Raw genomic sequence first — 19411 nt, 5'->3', positions numbered from 1 at the left:
CAGCATTTTGCATCCGTTATAGCAAGTTAAATTAACTGCCTGAATCTTTTCACTTTACACTTTAAGTTTTCTAGAAACCCTACTCTTGGCACTATTGGGATGTCAAGGTGTTACGGTATGTGTTTACCCCTGCAGGCTCACCAACTGGTTAACGTATTTATATTACTTTATTTGGGATATGTCCATTTGATTCCCCTCTATCACCACCCATAAGATAGGTGTGGATGTGGGAGAATAGGGAAACCTGGACCCAATAATTAAGCGGCCTTTAGTAACACTGTATTGATAATTAAATTAAATCGGTACTTACTAATCTCACCAGGGGAGTAAATAGTTTTCACTGGAGTCTGCCATGCTAGGGTCACTAATGTCGCCTTCTCTTGTGCGGCCAATGGGATAAGTATAATATGTACTCTGTGCTCTGGTGCACACCGAGCGGGTTTTTCGGCGTGGATACGCTTGGTCAGTGTATCTCAATGGGGTGGTTCACACCAGAGCGGGAGGCGTTTTGCAGAAACTCATACTCCCGGGGTGAGGCATTTTTTGGATTGCGGAGGCGTTTCTGCCTCCAATGTAAAGTATAGGAAAAAGACAAACCGCTCTGAAAAACGGCAGTTCAGAGCGGTTTTGCAGGCGTTTTTGTTACAAAAGCTGTTCAGTAACCGCTTTACTGTAACAATATATGAAATCTACTACACCAAAAACGCTTCCCAAAACTGCAAAATGCTAGGTGAAACGTTACCGAAAAATAAGAAAAAGCGTTTCAAAATCTGCTAGCATTTTGCGGATCTGCTAGCGGGTTTTGGTGTGCACTAGGCCTGTGTGATTAAAAACCAAATATCTGCCCTTCAGCTTTTCTTGGCATTGTTATAGTGCTTCCTGCACTTTTATAAAAATATCTTGAAAGTTAATGTCTTGCTCTTTTCAGCTAGAAAACATTGAAGCCTTATTTTGGAAATCGGTGAACTTTTCTTAAAATTGCTGTATGTGTGTGATGGCTGTATAGCTGAATATGATGTATGCCCAACATTTGCCAGGTTGGTTATGTAATACGTATGTGTACAATCCTTTTTTAGAGTTTAAGACGAAGCAGGAAGAAATAAGCAGTATGAAGATTATGTACGAGAAGAATATTAACACTGAAAGAACACTTAAAACACAGGTAAGGGTAATGGGCGAAGCAATCTTGATGTGCTTTTAATGCAGTTTAAAAGTAAATCTTTCAGTTGGCATAAGAAGACTGCCGTTGCTGATGCTTTTGTGACTGTTATGTCCCTTTAGCTATAATGCAGTCCAAATAGTGTTGCGATTACAGTATGAGTGTTCCAGATAACTAGCATTGTGTATGGAGGTCAGCGGTGGCCTCAAGTTCTCTCTAACAAAATTTTGCATTCAGCAGAACTAAAATATAACCATATTATCTGTGGCTTGACGTGCTAATAGATATATAATAATTAAAAACTGCACAAAAAGTAGTATAAACTATGGATTGACCTCAAATTAAACAGACTCCACAATTGGCCAAAATGCATTAGAACTCAGTGACAATATGTTTCATGGACTTTATCCTGTTTGAGTGCTGCAGTGTTATTAAAACGCTGAATTACATCATTCCCTACCGTCCACGTCGACCTGGAGGGGAAATGGTAATTAACGCCAGAACTTGTGCAGGAGCAGGGTAAGCCGTATATCGGCTGTATCCTGTGCCCACGTCTCCCGGCGGCAAATTCATAGGTACGCCTTTGAGTGCGCCAGGAGTAAAGCGTGATATAAATGTTTTGTCTTGTCTATGTAGTTCACTTCTCTCCCTGTCTGGATTCAGCTGGTGGATTCAAGGGTAAATCAAACGTTACCATGTGACATCAAAAGTATGAAGAACAATAGATGTCAGGCTTCTTTTCCCAGCATCCCGTCATCATAGTAGAAACCATTAGGGCCCATTCACACTTGAAAAGTGTAAAACGCTAGCGTTTAGCGCGTGCGATTTTACCGCGATTAGCGTGGTAAAATCACTGTACACTTCTGCAATTCAGAGCGATCACTATCAGCACTTTATTTAGCACTGTACAGCAATCGCTACAGAATTGCGGCAAAAAATGATGCAGGTAACGTGTTTTTCGATTGGCGCCAATCACAAAACGCCCGCGATCGGCACCAATTGTGGCAGTGAGATCATATGCCATAGGTTAGAATAGCACTGGCGCTTTAAAAAGCACCAGCGCTTTGGTGGTTAGCGGGAGTCGCCCACTAATTTCCCTAGTGTGAATGGGCCTTCAGTCTTGCATGTGATGGGGAGTACTTGTAGTTCACAAGAATTGGGTGATGAAGAATTGTAAGGCCTCAGTCTTCCAACTGCTAACTAGCTACGCACTAGAGAGTCTGTATAAATAGGTGCACAGCTACGCAAAAGGTTTTTGAATTTGAAAAATTAATTACCAAAGCTAATACCGGAACTTATAATTTGCACAGTAATTTAAACTAAACTAATGAAAAAGGCTGCTTTGCTAGTTTGCTTAGTTTTGAGTTCACTTGGGCTTTAAATTCAGGGTACATCCTTGAGCTACTCTTCCTGCTTTCATAGAACAACACAGGTTTTGCATAACGGACATTATGCCACCTACTATGCAGCTAACCTATATAAAAGTACCCTCTAATGATACAATCTATTTTGCCCAGTTTTGCCATTTCTATGTAATACGAGAGACTACCTAGAATATCCATTCAAAGCACTGTATATGAACTCCATTTACCCTTTTACAACATAGATTTTGTAAGATTGTATAATTTGTGGGCCTCATCACAGTCCAATTGAGATATGAGATTCTCAGTATTTTGAGCAGTAGAATATTGTACCGTGTTAGCTATCAGTGAAAGCAAGAAGTTTTGAATCAGGATGATTCCATTTATTGGCTAACTTAAAAGTATTTATAAACAAGTAAGCTTTTGGCCCTTGGGCCTTCTTCAGACTGAATCCTGTAGGCTTATAAGACAGCTTTATACATGCAGCATCAAAGGGGATACATGGTATTTCGAGGTGTTTTAGAACTGTGACACTTGGCATTTGAAAAATAGGTAAAGTAAAAAAAAAAAATATATATATACTGTATACATGTACCCCAGCCCGTTTACAAACTAGCTCTATGTCTATGACTCTCACCGCCCCCGCCTCATGTTTCTGCGAATGTGCCCGGCTCCCTGGCCCCGTCATCCTGTCTCTCTGAGGCTGGGCCCGTGCTGCGCACATGCGCAGTAGCAAAAAGCACAGACCCAGCTACACAGGGACAGTGTGATGCAGGGACACGGGGTGTGTATATATATATATATATATATATATATATATATATGTGTGTATATATATATATATATATATATATATATATATATATATATATATATATATATATATATATATATATATATATGTGTATATATATATATATGTGTATATATATATATATATATATATATATATATATATATATATATATATATATATATATATATATATATATATATATATATATATATATATATATATATATATATATTTTTTTTTTTTGAGGTTTTTTTTTTCTGCATTTATTCCTATTTTAGCCTTGTTAAATGACTATAAAATTAAACAATTCTTGGGAAAAAACATATTTCCCAAAGAATGCCTATGTTAAAAAAAATATATAAATCACTTTGATGGCATAAGTATGATAAAAATTATTGCTGTATCAATCGCAGCGCAGCTGATATGGCAAAATAGGATCTTTAAGGAACAAGTGACACCCATGCTAACCTGGAAATAAAAAACACATATATAAGTAGATAACTACTAGTTCTACTTACATAACAGCTGTATTGCACTGTCTACGTTATGATTCCTGTGAATTTTATAAAGGAAAAGCGTAGAATCCTATTCTAGACAGTTTCCATCTTGGTTACCTTTGACTGAAGCGAATACTACATCATTTCCTCCCTCGCACTTTCTTTCTCCTCTTGCTAATTGTATATTCGTTACATGCCCTCCTCCCAGAGTCTTCAGACACTCCCACTGAGGTCTATACTAGGAATTGCACTGTCTTATGTCATTAGGAGGGGGAAATAAAGGAAATTGGAGGAATATATTATAGATAAAAAGACCCCCTAGCATGCAATTGTTTTGCCAGCCGATGACAATGGCAATTAATGGGCCAGTGCTCCTAAGGTATGTGGTAACTCCAAACCATAACAGCAGAAACGTTTTATAAGTTTTGAATGCAGGATTAGTATCTTTATTACTTAATACACTCAGACCAGTTGCTGTTGAAATTTGATTTTTATGATGACAATCCCGCTTTAAGGGGCAAAAACTCTGGTACCTGAAGTGGTGAATCGGTTGTTTAGACAAAAAACATTGAATGAAAATAAGTTGAAAACTAGCATCAGTCTATCAATTTTGATTGAAATATTGATAAATGTCTGAAACTTTTTATTGATCAGTCACAGTTGGGAGTGGTGGGGGTTGATAGCTGGTGGTAGCAGTATTTCGATTATGTTTCTGCTGAAATCCTGTGAAAGTTGAGTGGCGAGAGGTAGAAAAACAATCATTACTCAGTGATCTGATCATAGAGATGTCAATCATTCAGTCATTTTCAGGATCTGGTGAATGTCACATCCGACTAAATGTTTTTAGGTGTGCTGTTATGCTAGATTACAGTTCTTCATTGTAATACTTTCATGTGGACAGTGGCACTGATTATTACTAAAATGTATTATTATTTTCAATTTGCCAGGCTGTAAATAAACTAGCTGAGATTATGAACCGAAAAGATTTCAAGCTGGACAGAAAGAAGGCAAACACACAAGACTTGAGGAAGAAAGAGAAAGAAAACCGGAAGCTGCAGCTAGATCTTAATCAGGAGAAAGAAAAATACAACCAGATGGCAATGAAGTTCCAGAAAGAGATGGAGGAGATGTTGATGGTAATCAGCCTTTGCTTTCTGGAGGTTGTAGGAATCAGAGACTTAAAGTGTACATGATGAGATAAACATGTGTATGTACAGTACTAAACAAATTAATAACCAGGGTGTTTTACTTGTTATATTTTGCTGCCTGAAAGAGTTAATTTTTAAGGCCGAAAATGACAGTGCCTGTCTTGTCAGTACCTTGTCAGGAATATAGTAAACATCACTAATAAGCAAATTACAGCCATAAAAGTTTTCCTGGCAGAATACATTTTTCACATATTTCTGAGAGCAGAGGGAGGGAGAGAGTTAATATAGTTCATATATTTTCATTTAGGGGCACTTGATAGACTGCAACTGAGCAGAGACAACAAAACATTCAATCCACTTTCTAAATGTTTAAATATAAAATCCTGGGATGTCTTAGTTTTTTTTAGGATTAGGAGGATAAATACAATTGTTTATCTCATCCGTTTATTTTCACCTTGGGTTCACTTTAAACCATAAACTGGAATGTCATTGGAAATAAAAAATGACAATGTACCGTATTTACTTGCTTCTGTAATGGCACAATGCTCATTTTATCCTGAGGCATTTTATAGGAGTTCAAGTTAAGGTGGTGGTCTTTGCACTAGAGTAATGAAATCTGCTATAATAAAGCTTTTATGTAAGTCTGATGAGCAGTTAGTTGATGAGTCCTTTAAAAACAACTTTTTGAAGTAGATGTTTAAACTGTGATTAACAATCATATCCATTTTTTAGCAACTAACTGAGGAAAGCAACTACAAGACGGAACTTCAGATGCAGCTAGACAGTAAGGAAAGTGATATAGAACAACTGCGTGCTAGATTGGCAGAGTTACAACTACGTATGGACTCTACGAGTGTTGCCAGTCTGCAGCCAGATGAGGCAGATGGCACAATAGGTGGTAAGTTTTGGAATATATTACTTAGTTAATTCAAAAGGTTTTCTAATAGTTTATTTAGCTTATTTAGTACTTGCCATATGCACTAGAGGTTCTTTACTTCCAATGGGACCATCTTAATAAGGGGAAAAGAGTGTGGTCCACTGTACCTCTGCAAGTCAGGGTCAGTGAAAACACAATATCAAAGCGCTATAGCCAACTACATCCCATAGGGTGCGCTACCACCAGGTTCAGGCAAACCTTTGTACAGTTTATATTTGTTTAGCGCACACCATCAGTAATCTGACTTCATATGCTTCAATATACTGTCCACATCCTTTCATTAGTGTTCTTGCATCAATAACCGCAGCACCTCCACCATAAGCGCCCACTAGTGATCAAACTCACCAGATAAATTGGCCACTGCTAGACTGGCCAACCACACACAATATCCAGGGACCCTAGGTTCCTCAGGATCCTGGCGCAGTTCGCTGCGCCGTCTCCTTTCTGTGTTGCAATACCTCAAAGAAAAGGTCTCACATAGCGTAATACTGTCTCCTTAAAATAGCTTTTATTATAAAATTGCACTCACATGTCCAAAAAGTTATACTGCGCACAGAGTTTTTTCCCACGGGCTCTCCCCCGCTGCCAGGCCGGGCACACTCTACGGACTCCACTACCGTCCGACCCCCACTTGTCTAGCTCACAGGGCGCCTCTATTGTCCTGGTACGTCCGCCTCCGCCCTATCGATTTCATTACTGTCTCGTAACTCATCAGGGGCACGGAAGCCGGACGCTAACCAGGATGTATTTATATTCACGTGTTGCGGCTTGCTCGCCGCCCCCCTTTCCCCATCCACAGAGCTAATGCGCTTCAATTGGTCAGATTCTGTGATGTCACGTAAGTCTAGGCCACCAATTGGACCTCACCGCTTGACGCTATACGCGTCACCCCATGACGCCTTACGCGTCATACTCCCGACATTCTCTGTCTCCTCCATTCCCATTGGCTCACGTGGTCTGTATTTTGATTGGCCGAGGTGCGAGTGTTCCATGCTCCTGTAAACACACCCCCCACCTCTTCCTCACCCTCTGTTTGCGTCCCAGCGTGGCGGGGGAAAACCGTTTACAATATAAATCAATAATCTAAAATTAATCCCACTGAACCCCTTACATACTATCCCCGCACATTAAAATTATATTATATACATCTTTTATTACTGTGTCATTCCTTTGTACTAGTCTAAATGCATAATACATACTTATTATACATATAATCATAATTTGCCATAAAAGTTTAAATAAAACCTATTATGCAGAGCTTTATTTCATGATTCACACCCAAACACTTCACATATCATCCATATCCAGGGTATTGGTTCATGTAGCATCTACCCATATTGCACAATCAATTATCAGCAATAAAGCAATTCAAATCTAGATCAATATTGTGCCCTCCAGGCTGGAGGCTCCCCATACTGTAAATCCACCGGGTCTCTTTTCAAGCGGTGAGGTCCAATTGGTGGCCTAGACTTACGTGACATCACGGAATCTGACCAATTGAAGTGCATTCGCGCTGTGGATGGGGAAAGGGGGGGGCGGCGAGCAAGCCGCAACACGTGAATATAAATACCTCCTGGTTAGCGTCCGGCTTCCGTGCCCCTGATGAGTTACGAGACAGTAACGAAATCGATAGGGCGGAGGCGGACGTACCAGGACAATAGAGGCGCCCTGTGAGCTGGACAAGTGGGGGTCGGACGGTAGTGGAGTCCGTAGAGTGTGCCCGGCCTGGCAGCGGGGGAGAGCCCGTGGGAAAAAACTCTGTGCGCAGTATAACTTTTTGGACATGTGAGTGCAATTTTATAATAAAAGCTATTTTAAGGAGACAGTATTACGCTATGTGAGACCTTTTCTTTGAGGTATTGCAACACAAAAAGGAGAATGGAGACAGAGCAGCGAACTGCGCCAGGATCCTGAGGAACCTAGGGTCCCTGGATATTGTGTGTGGTTGGCCAGTCTAGCAGTGGCCAATTTATCTGGTGAGTTTGATCACTAGTGGGTGCTTATGGTGGGGGTGCTGCTGTTATTGATGCAAGAACACTAATGCAAGGATGTGGACAGTATATTGAAGCATATGAAGTCAGATTACTGATGGTGTGCGCTAAACAAATATAAAAAGTCAGGGTCAGTGCAGGAACCAGGCGACTCAGGCCCAAACCGTAGAATAGAAGGATTGAGGTTCCACACAACGTCCCATAGAAAATCCAAGCTTTTATTAATGATAAAACCAGACGAGTAGCTGACATGTTTCAGGCACACAATAGTCGTTAAAGGACACCTTGGAGCTGTTAAAAAGTTAAAAACGGGGGGAGCAGGCCTGTATATTATAGTAAACTCTCCTCATGCCCACCTACCCCAACCCCCCAATCGAGCAGCCCGGAGTGCTCCGTGCATGTGCACTACATAGTTGTGACGTCATGCGCACAGCGCTCTTGGGCACGCGATCAAGGACACTGGTCACCAGGCAGTGTCTGCGTACGTCTCCGAGACCCTCCAGGCCTGGAATTCGCTGCGGGGCCATTAGAACATAACGAAGGGGAACTGAGAACGGTGGAAGGTGTGAGTGAGGAGAGCCTACTACACATCTGCTTTCTGTGCCCCTTTCTAAAGTGCATGCTCTAAATTATTGATAAAATCCACCAAAGGGTGTTGCAACATTTGTCTGTGCCTATTACCTCCTACCAAGTATTACATACTAATAAATAGGAGGTTCTTCACTGGAATATTTGTCAGTGTGTGAGTTGGTCTCAATATAGTTATAACTAAACACACTGCAGCAAAAAGAAAAAAAAAATTTTTGTTTAAACTCTAGTTCAGCCTCCCACTTATATTTCATATGGTAGTAAATATGCATTTATTAGCTATGCACAAAGTTTTCTGCGTTGCACTTTTTTTTTTTTACAGCAAATCTATTGAAAGTACCATGCTGGCTGCTTCCTGTACTTCCTTTCTGCCAAGAGAGTGGAAGATAATTCCCCAGCTCAGGGCAAATCACCTGACCCTTGCCCACCCCCTCTCACTGCTGAGAGATATTCACTCTTTGTGGAGCTCAGCACTCTCATCTTCCTGCACATTTCTACCATTGGGAAAGGGCTACATGGCCACAGCCTAGCACCCGTTTCTAAACGGGCCCTAGGCCTAGTACATAATAAACTTCCAGGAGAAAGATGCTGCTGCGCAAATTGCAATAAATTGTTTCTGGAAATGTTAGTAATAAATGATAGGTGTTTCCCCAAAGTCAGATGTCCCCCAAAGTAGTCATGGGTGTGTTGCAAGCAGTGTAGAAAGCATAGGAATCCATGTAGATGGCAACGAACAGCAGAGCAGTCTTTTGGAGGCAGCACCTGGATCACCAGGGCTGAATATCAATGTACACAGCCCATGCCAACCTGCCAGGGTAACCAGGTTTACCTGGTTTTGTCAGAGCTTAGAGCATGAAGCATCCTGGGCAAATTAAATTGCAGTCTCGGAATCCTAAACTATGAGGAAATGTGATACAGGTGAAACTCAAAAAATTTGAATATCGTGCAATAGTTCATTTATTTCAGTAACTCAACTTAAAAAGGTGAAACTAATATATGAAAAAAAAACCTTTGCATGTGTTTTGGATTAATAAGCTAATTAGAGTATGTCACTCTGAGCCTAGAATATTGAACATTTTTCCAATATTCTAATGTTCTGAGATTTTGGGGATCTCATGAGCTGTAAGCCTTAATCATCAAAATTATAACAAAAGGCTTGACATTTCTCGCTTTGTATATAATGAGTCTATTTCATATATACGCTTTTTAGTTGAATTACTGAAATGAACTTTTGCACGTTGTTCTACTTTTTCGTGTTTCGCCTGTAATGCACGTGTCTGTGGACAAGTGCTGGGATCTGCCCAAAAGGACGGTCCAAAGGTACACGTCATAACCCAAGCCGCCAGTATTAGTGCTCTCTTGTCTACCACTAATGTCCCACTTTGTAAGGTTTAATGCAGGCCCTTCCACTTTCACATTTATAAAAGCGATCCTCCATAGGTCCAGGGCTATTACCACACCCTTAAAGGGAACCTTAACTGGGGGAAAAATATTAAATTTACCTGGGGCTTCTACCAGCCCCCGAGAGGTGCCCTGTGCCCGTGCCGTCACTAAACGATCCTTCAGTCCCCTACAGCAACCCTGTTCCAGTCAGCCGACTCGACGAGGATCACTGCGGGGGACGGGAGGATCGCTTTGATTATGGCGTAGGCACAGCACTGCTGCAAGGTGCTGGCAGAAGCCCCAGGTAAGTTAAACTTTTTGTTTTCCCCCTCAACAGTTTAGGTTCACTTTAAACGAAGTCCAAAGATCCAATTCATACCAAGGCCCACACAATCAGGATTATTTTCTTTATTCACTAATTGCAGTCAACCTTCACAGCAGAGTGTCCGCAGTGTAAAAAGCACGATGTTTCAGCTGCTCGTTTTTCATCAGGTGTTTGACCTTTTGAGCACAAACCTCAGAATATATCATTTTTTGTTACATAACACTCACTCTTCTCATTACCTTAAGGATGCGTTGTGTATAAGAAACACATCCTTGGCAGCATATGAAACTCTTCACAAGGAACATTTAAAACTAAACTCCTCTCTAATGTCCCCACATCAATCAGACATCCCAATGATTCACTATTATCCTTCATAACTAAATATAATAAACAACACTCTTCGCTTTAAGAGCTAATAAACACTGGAATGTTGAGATGCTCAGTTGAGACACTAGTAGTTTAGTCTTGCATACACATTTTTAAAGCAGATTGTTTGTGACTTGCTGTTTGGCCAAATTTTCTTCTTATTTTTATTGGGCCAGTTTTATCTGGGGCGTCCTCCAGCCCCATCCACACAGATTGCTCCCACGCCGCCCTTCTCAGCCTTCTCCTGCGTCGGGAGCGGGTCCTGTAACTTCCTCCAGTCGCGGCCAGTCTGCACAAGAGAAATACGCCCTCTACGTATCTCTCTGATGGCTGCTGCAGCGATGCATAAAGAGCGCACTTCCCTTGTGTCAGACTGTCCGCCACTGGCTGAAGTTACAGGACTGGCTCCCGGTGCAGGAGAATGCGGAGGACGACGACGTGGGAATGATCTGTGTGGACGGGGCTAGAGGACGCCCCAGGTATGTATAAGACTTATTTTTACTCGGCTCTGGTACACTTAAAGCTGCATAGAGTTTACATTAAATTTACAAACGAGCCAGTATTATTAGCATCTTCATGACCTCTTCTGCTGCAATGTTTTAGCTCCTGAGGAAGCATGTTCCCCGCCTACATACCGTATAAAAGAGCTCGACTGTAGGAACAAAGGAATCATTTTGACAGTAGTTCCACTTTAATACTCTGTTAAAACATTGCTGTAGGCTGCCTTCTTTTATGTAAGTTTAAAGCATTTCAGGATTGCAATATACTATACATATAAAATACAAAGGTTTATGTTATGGATTGCATATAAATATACAGGAATACAGAAACAGGTTTCTAAGGGCTGGTGCATGTGAAATGTGGGCTCCTGATAAATAGTGGGGGCCCTGCTACATATCAGGAGCCTGGGGCGCCCAAATGTCACACTCTACATGCAATTTATAATGGCGCATATGGCAGCACCTGACTTTCTTCCAATATTGGGTGTCCAAATGTCCCACTTCCCTTCAGAGTGGTGATGGGTTTGTCAGTACCCATTGCACACTAATTGTTCTACTAAAGATTTATTTCCTTACATTTCGTAGCTGCTCATGGTATAAAAGCAAATCATTGTAAAAAAAATTAAGTTTATGTAGGAAAGTATATCTGTCAGATTGGAATGTTAAGATGAAAGCGAGAATATTGTAAGGCACAGCAATGCCTTCTCAAAGCAGACATTTCTAAACCATAGCTTCTGTCACAACGCAGTACACGAAAACTATTTTTCAATATAGAGCGCTGTGCTTCATTTGTTAATGCTTCTGAGGGTAACAGTGTTTCCAGGACCAGCACAACGTAACAGCTGCTGACTTTGACTTGCCTTTGTCTGTTTTAGGCTTGTTGGCTATTGCCACTGCAAGGCATGCAAAATGTAGCTTCTAAGGATTAGGACATGGAAATACCATTATGCATTCATCCCCTCACCTATTCTGAACCTGGTGATTTCCATCATAAGGCCTGTTGCCTACCAGTTTCCTCCATTCTGAAACGGAGCTGAATCTTCTATTCATCAAAGGTTTCAGAGTTCGGTACAGAGAGACTTTCTAATCATTCTCAATGTTGAGGCAGCCTCTTCATTCTCCCTCTTCTGGGCCAGACACTTAGGATATTTCTTTTTTTCTGTATGCCCTGGCAGCAGCAGGCTTGGTGATGGAGATCACCCAGATAAGTTAAGGCCACCGAAGTGTGGATGGGCTTTGTGGTTTTTAAAAGCACACAAGCCACTTAAGTGTAGCATATAACATTAGTTCTGCAAACCTCATTGGATATGTTATGGAAGCAATGACATCTTTGTTCTGTTTTCGTACTGGCAGTGCTGTGCTTTGTTTAGTTAACAGATATAACTGAAAGTGCAAGTCTAGTGGAATATTTTGCAACTCACATCACGCTTGCTCTGGCAGAATGGATGACTTAGTTAAATAATAAGCTACGTCCAGTTTTTCCAGAGATCAGTGAAGGCATAACATCTTCCCTGGTGTTTTTTTTCCATGTACTGTTTCTGGGATTTATGTGATATTTCAATGCAATACCTAATCAACTACAAGTGTTCTGTTTCCATTATGATCCGTTTATTGATATTTTACCTAAGAGCAAAGGAAGGTGGGGGAAGGAATTGTAGTGTATTACCTTGAATGTAAGAGCAATGCACCCTGTCTATCAGATGCAAGAGCATGTGTTAATGACCATTCACAGTGTTTCAAAGCCTTTTGTTTCGTTTTGTTAGCATCCAGTGGTGTTGCTGGACCGCCGTTTCGTAGGTGTGTGTATGTCATTGTAGTGCATTGCTTGCTCTGGGAGATGCAATAGTAGTTACAGAATAAGCTAGTAGCAGATCTAGGCATATTGTTAACTGATATGGGTGACTAGTATGCTTAGCTCTGACACAGTATTTTTTGAATGAAGTGGAGTTTTTCTTCCCACTAAATAAACTGTTTGTCTTTTATTCTCATTTAGTCGAGTCTACCTGCATTCCTTATTTCTTTCCTATTCTTGTCTTCTGTGAGTAAATGGAACTGCCTGTCACCAATGGCCAGCGTTTCAGATAGCTTAATGCACTTTCTGCTTTCAAATTTTGATTTCTGATCTTTGATTCAATTGTGCTTATATTTTTACTTTTGCTTTTTTTTCTGTTTTTTTGTTTTTTTAAACACTCTTCATGTTCAACTTGCATCACTACCTGCAAGTTATTGATCTGTTTGTGGGCATGAAGTGTTTGAGCATCCAGTGTACATTCTTTGCTATCTTCCCTGCCATGCATTCCCATTGTGCATGTTCCAGTGTCTTGCATTAAGCTCTGGCAGTGGTGTGTTCTATACAAGGAACTTAACACAACCTCATCTATTTCTAGAGTCCGAATCAAGAATTGAAGGCTGGCTCTCTATACCAAACAGAGGGAACATAAAGAGGCATGGATGGAAGAAACAGGTTTGTGCACAGTTCTGCTATATACATTTTTTCCAAGCTTACTTATCTAGGTTCTGAATAGTCTTTAGCAACCGTGCAGATTTCAGCTTGTTGTGTACTTCGGGCAGTGAGGACTTCTGATAAGTTATACAGTGCTTTCAATTTTAGCTGATTAAATCTAGGTTATTATAGCTCATATATAGCTTGTTGGGCATACTAATTTGGAATGGGGGTGGGATTTATTTGTGGGCCATAAATAAGAACAGCTTTTCTTCCTTTGCTTATTTCAACCTACAGCCTATCTTAGACATAACTGCCTGCAGTAATATTGTGGGTGTTGTGTGTAATTGGAAACATCAGGCAAAACTGTTTGTTTTCACTCAGACAGGCCTTGCCTGATCTGCTCGAACTATTAGTCGTAGAAATGGCCTAGTACAGATGACATGTTATTTAGTATTTATATAGTGCTGACATATTCCACAGCACTTTACAGAGAATATAGTCTTGCCTTTAACTGTCACTATCTGCCCCTATCTAATTCCCCCCCCCCCCAAGCACTATTCTAAAGGTGCGTACACACGCCACACTTTTTCAAACTACGGGTCGTCATACCCGCCCGCGGGTGGTGGACGTTCTGACGACAGTTACACGTGAGTACAAGCTGTCGTTAGACTGATAAGACTGGTTTTGACTGATCCGCTGAACGGATCAGTCAAAATCCGCCTCATCAGTCTGACGACAGCTTGTTTTCGCGTGCAACTGTCGTCAGAACGACCATCCCGCGGGCGGGGTCTGGCCAAATTATTTTTTTCAATCCCATTTCCCGATCTCCTACTCTACAACGATCAGCCTGAATGCACACATGTAATACTTGTATCTGAGTGCTCAGAGGAAACTCATGCAGACGCAGGGAGAATATACAAACTCCTTGCAAAAGTGCCTTGACTGAAAATTGTACCAGTGACCCAATGGTGTGAGGCGAGTGTGCTATTCTTCATTTATTTTAAAGGAGTTGCTTTAGCATGTAACAACTCAATCCCTAGAACTTTTTTTGTGCACTTTACGTTTCCATCTTTAATACGTTTCCATCTTTAATTCATACCATGTGTTATCCAAGTCATATTTGGAATGCATATTTGGCACAGACAAAATCTTCAGTTTTTATGATATATAACTATATTTTTTAATTTAATGGGAAGAAGCAAAACGAAAATGTGAAGCAACCTAGTTCTCCCCAAAATGTTTCTGAAAACCTCGCCCTGATTAGAACTGTGGCCCCAGCCCGAATCGATCAGCTGTGTTTTAAGAATGGATAGCAAGGAAGGTCCCTCACTGAGGATATCACTTACTGCAGCAGTAGCTTTACCCAGTATACCCAGTTTGAATACTGTTCATGATTATGTACAGTGACAGGGATGCAAAACAAATGTCAATACATCAAAAAGTATACTTGTATTATGCATTATCTCAGTTGAATAGGTCTTCCAATATTACAGTGTCACTATTCACTTGATTTAAAGGCATCATTCCCTCCTTGTGGACCAGGTGGACTTGTGTGGGCCATGTTGCATAGGAAATCTTCCATGTTATCTTAGACTGCTATCAGTAGTAACCTCCACCAGAGGATTCTTCTTTGTCTTCAACATAACCAGTATCGTATAACTGTATTGTGTTGCCTTCTTTTGGTATTTAGATATTTATTTTCTTTATTTGCAGTATGTTGTGGTTAGCAGCAAAAAGATTCTGTTTTATGATGATGAACAGAATAAGGAACAGTCCAACCCATCCATGGTACTAGACATAGAGTAAGTATCATTTTACTGTGAACCTCACTTTTCCTCTGCAAGAGCAGCACATGAAAACATCCCTGTGCCACATGGTAATGGGGAGGCTGCAGCTTAGTATTGGAGTGCTTAGAGCCAAATACTTTTTTGTTTTAATACTCTAATTCCCTATACACTTCACAAACCATGCCCACAGGTTTTCAGAGAGCCAAGGCACTTTCAGACAGTAACAAGGGCTCATGGGAGCTCAGTCTGGGCAGGAGGAGGGGGAAGTATTACTAGCCAGAGATTTCAGAGGCAGAGGGGAGGAGGAGGGGAGGATTAGGTTTTTTTGCTCAAGATGCAGATAAGCCTGCCTCTGTGTAATGTTTACAAACAACATGGCTGCTGTCGTATCACAGAAATAATCAATCATATTCTGTTAAAGCTGTTTACAGCTAGATTTGCTGTGTAAACTATCTAAACTTTAGGTAACATATATAGACAAGTTACTTGTTATAGTTAGTTTTTTATCTCGGATCCGCTTTAAGGCCTGGAACCCACTGAAATCAGCAAACGCAAAACGCAACCGCTAGCGTTTTGTCTGAGCGGTTTGCAAGCGGATTCATGCGCGTTTTTGGTCGTGTTTTGCAACATTGTATTTTTTTGCCCAGCGGGTGCGTAGCGTTTTGCGTTTTGCGTTTTTATCCTGATTGGTCCTGTGAATTATTTTTAATTTTATTACAGTGTGCTGAACCGCAAAACGCTAGCAAAACCGCTCAGTTTAGGTTTTGCTGAGCGTTTCTGCTAGCGTTTCAATACTTTACATTGAAGCGCTAACGCTCCCAATATGCTGCAGGTCCTGCGTTTGCGTTTCTGGGAAACGCAAACGCTCCTGTGGAAGTTGCCCCATCCATTAACATTAGCCCAGCGTTTTGGCAAACTGCTAGCGTATCGCAGTGCTGCCAAAACGCTGCCAAAAGCACTCCTGTGGGTTCCAGCCCTAAGAGGGTGCTCAAGGCCAGGTTCACATTGGCCTAAAAAAACGGATGGTTTAGCAGACAAGAATGGATGCAATGTTAACCAATGGATCCAATCACATTGATCCATTCCACTGCACTGACTGCAAGTTGTGTCTGCGGTGAATTTTCCAGGACGGAGGGTCACTGATGGAAAACTGATGCATTTCCAAGAATTAGTTTTTATACAGATCAGTTTTCAATCCATGCCAGTGTGAACTTGGATCTCTGTAACTGCCTCCACCATTTTTATCTTCATGCTTTCTTACAATACCTTAATAATACTTCTTACATATTGTACATGTATTTTAAACATAACTGTTAAGTTTGTCATCTCTGAATTGGGGACATAGTGTAGCCTTGGCCTGTGTAAGAATCCAAACAGCTGTCTATTTTTTATCCTTAATTACAAATGCTCCAAGTAAAGTATGTTCTTTTATGTGTTTTTTAGTAAGCTTTTCCATGTCCGCCCCGTTACACAAGGTGATGTTTACCGAGCGAATACTGATGAGATCCCCAAGATATTCCAGGTAAACCATTTAGGCATTCACAAGCTTTAGCCAAAACCTTTGTATTAGGTAACCTAAACAATAATAACTATGCAACCCAACTGCCCCTGCACTTACAGGACTGTGCACACCCACTCATTGAAGCTGATTCTGGTCAATGCACTTCCATTTGCATAGCTCCTGATTTAACATGCAGAGTGTTCCAGGATAGTAGATGTGGTTATGTGGTGTGGACAGTGTGGGACTGGACCACCTTGGATACCACTTGCTATTGTGGAATAGTAGAGTGCTCTACATTTATCATCTTGTTGGTGTGAGAGGAGACAGGAGCTGGATTTTAAAGGACAACTGTAGTGAGAGGTATATGGAGGCTGCCATATTTATTTCCTTTTAAACAATACCAGTTGCCTGGCAGCCCTGCTGAACCTCTGCCTCTAAAGCTCCGTCTACACGGAGCGATGTACAGCCAATGTTACTTATCTGATGCGGCTCAATTGATAAGATCCGTCAGGTTGGATTTCGCCACCGCCATTTCCCTGCTCGTTCCCCACGAGGGGACACTGGCAGGGAATCAAGTGAAAGATAAGCGGCGCCGGCAGGGTCGAGCAGGGGATCGAATCCGGTGGGTACGCGCGGGGATGCGGAAGAGGCGATCCGGCTGCTAATCGAGCCGCCAGATCGCCTCGTGTAGACTGGGCTTAATACTTTTAGCCATAGACCCTGAACACGCATGTGCAGATCAGGCGTTTCTGACATTGTCAGATCTGACAAGATTAGCTGCATGCTTCTTTCTGGTGCAATTCAGACACTACTGCTGTCAAACAGACCAGCAGGACAGCCTAGCAATCCGCATTGTTTAAAAGGAAATAAATATGGCAGCCTCCATATTATTCACACTTCAGTTTCCTTTAAGGGTCTATAAGTTGAAGACCTCCATGGCTGTGAGCTCAGGGCTGATGTTGAGCTTGGAGATGGGTTCAGTGGTGTCTGGGAGGTTATATATAATACAGTTTGGTTTGCTAAACCACTTATGTAGCAGCCTTAGTTTGTACATTATTTATACACACTAATGCTAGAATGCTAGAAGCGCTTTTCTGAGCGTTTTGCGAATGATAAGCATTTTTTTAAATCGCTCCCATTCACTTTCATTAAGATCATGGAAAAAATTGCAGAAACATCGCTGTGATTTCGCGATCGCTGCGATTTTTACCACAATTTTAATGAAGGTGAATGGAAGCGATTTTAAAAAACGCTAATCTATCGTAAAACGCTCAGAAAAGCGCTTCTAGGGTTAATGGGCCCTAGAGGAAGTTTACTATCAGAACAGGCAGAAAGTTAAGAGCTCACGCTATCCATACAAGACCACTACTGTAAATGTTTAGTCCTCTGGTATCCATATTAATTCAGCATATTTGTGGAGATACTACCATGTTACATTACATAAAGTTACTTAAGAATTAGAAATTTTTATAGACCATATTAACATTTGTAATTTTATATGGGAATATCATCAGTTATGCAGATATACAGGGAGTGCAGAATTATTAGGCAAATGAGTATTTTGACCACATCATCCTCTTTATGCATGTTGTCTTACTCCAAGCTGTATAGGCTCGAAAGCCTACTACCAATTAAGCATATTAGGTGATGTGCATCTCTGTAATGAGAAGGGGTGTGGTCTAATGACATCAACACCCTATATCAGGTGTGCATAATTATTAGGCTACTTCCTTTCCTTTGGCAAAATGGGTCAAAAGAAGGACTTGACAGGCTCAGAAAAGTCAAAAATAGTGAGCTATCTTGCAGAGGGATGCAGCACTCTTAAAATTGCAAAGCTTCTGAAGCGTGATCATCGAACAATCAAGTGTTTCATTCAAAATAATCAACAGGGTCGCAAGAAGCGTGTGGAAAAACCAAGGCGCAAAATAACTGCCCATGAACTGAGAAAAGTCAAGCGTGCAGCTGCCAAGATGCCACTTGCCACCAGTTTGGCCATATTTCAGAGCTGCAACATCACTGGAGTTCCCAAAAGCACCAGGTGTGCAATGCTCAGAGACATGGCCAAGGTAAGAAAGGCTGAAAGACGACCACCACTGAACAAGACACACAAGCTGAAACGTCAAGACTGGGCCAAGAAATATCTCAAGACTGATTTTTCTAAGGTTTTATGGACTGATGAAATGAGAGCGAGTCTTGATGGGCCAGATGGATGGGCCCGTGGCTGGATTGGTAAAGGGCAGAGAGCTCCAGTCCGACTCAAGACGCCAGCAAGGTGGAGGTGGAGTACTGGTTTGGGCTGGTATCTTCAAAGATGAGCTTGTGGGGCCTTTTCGGGTTGAGGAGGGAGTCGAGCTCAACTCCCAGTCCTACTGCCAGTTTCTGGAAGACACCTTCTTCAAGCAGTGGTACAGGAAGAAATCTGCATCCTTCAAGAAAAACATGATTTTCATGCAGGACAATGCTCCATCACACGCGTCCAAGTACTCCACAGCGTGGCTGGCAAGAAAGGGTATTAAAGAAGAAAAACTAATGACATGACCTCCTTGTTCACCTGATCTGAACCCCATTGAGAACCTGTGGTCCATCATAAAATGTGAGATTTACAAGGAGGGAAAACAGTACACCT

General features: G+C 41.3%; 1 protein-coding gene across 1 annotated transcript in view; it reads left to right on the top strand.

Moving 5' to 3' along the window:
* The window catches only part of ROCK1 (Rho associated coiled-coil containing protein kinase 1), a 212652-nt gene that overhangs the window by 173464 nt on the left and 19777 nt on the right, over window positions 1-19411 (top strand). The window contains exons 25-30 of the mRNA XM_068237237.1: window positions 1077-1162; window positions 4761-4949; window positions 5694-5859; window positions 13439-13515; window positions 15211-15299; window positions 16728-16806. Of these exons, the coding sequence (XP_068093338.1) occupies window positions 1077-1162; window positions 4761-4949; window positions 5694-5859; window positions 13439-13515; window positions 15211-15299; window positions 16728-16806 (686 nt within the window). The remainder of the gene's footprint in view (window positions 1-1076; window positions 1163-4760; window positions 4950-5693; window positions 5860-13438; window positions 13516-15210; window positions 15300-16727; window positions 16807-19411) is intronic.

Source organism: Hyperolius riggenbachi, chromosome 5, assembly GCF_040937935.1.
Source record: "Hyperolius riggenbachi isolate aHypRig1 chromosome 5, aHypRig1.pri, whole genome shotgun sequence".
Taxonomy (NCBI): Eukaryota; Metazoa; Chordata; class Amphibia; order Anura; family Hyperoliidae; genus Hyperolius; species Hyperolius riggenbachi.
The sequence above is the reverse complement of the archived record's forward strand: the minus strand, read 5'-3'. Positions and strand labels throughout refer to the sequence as shown.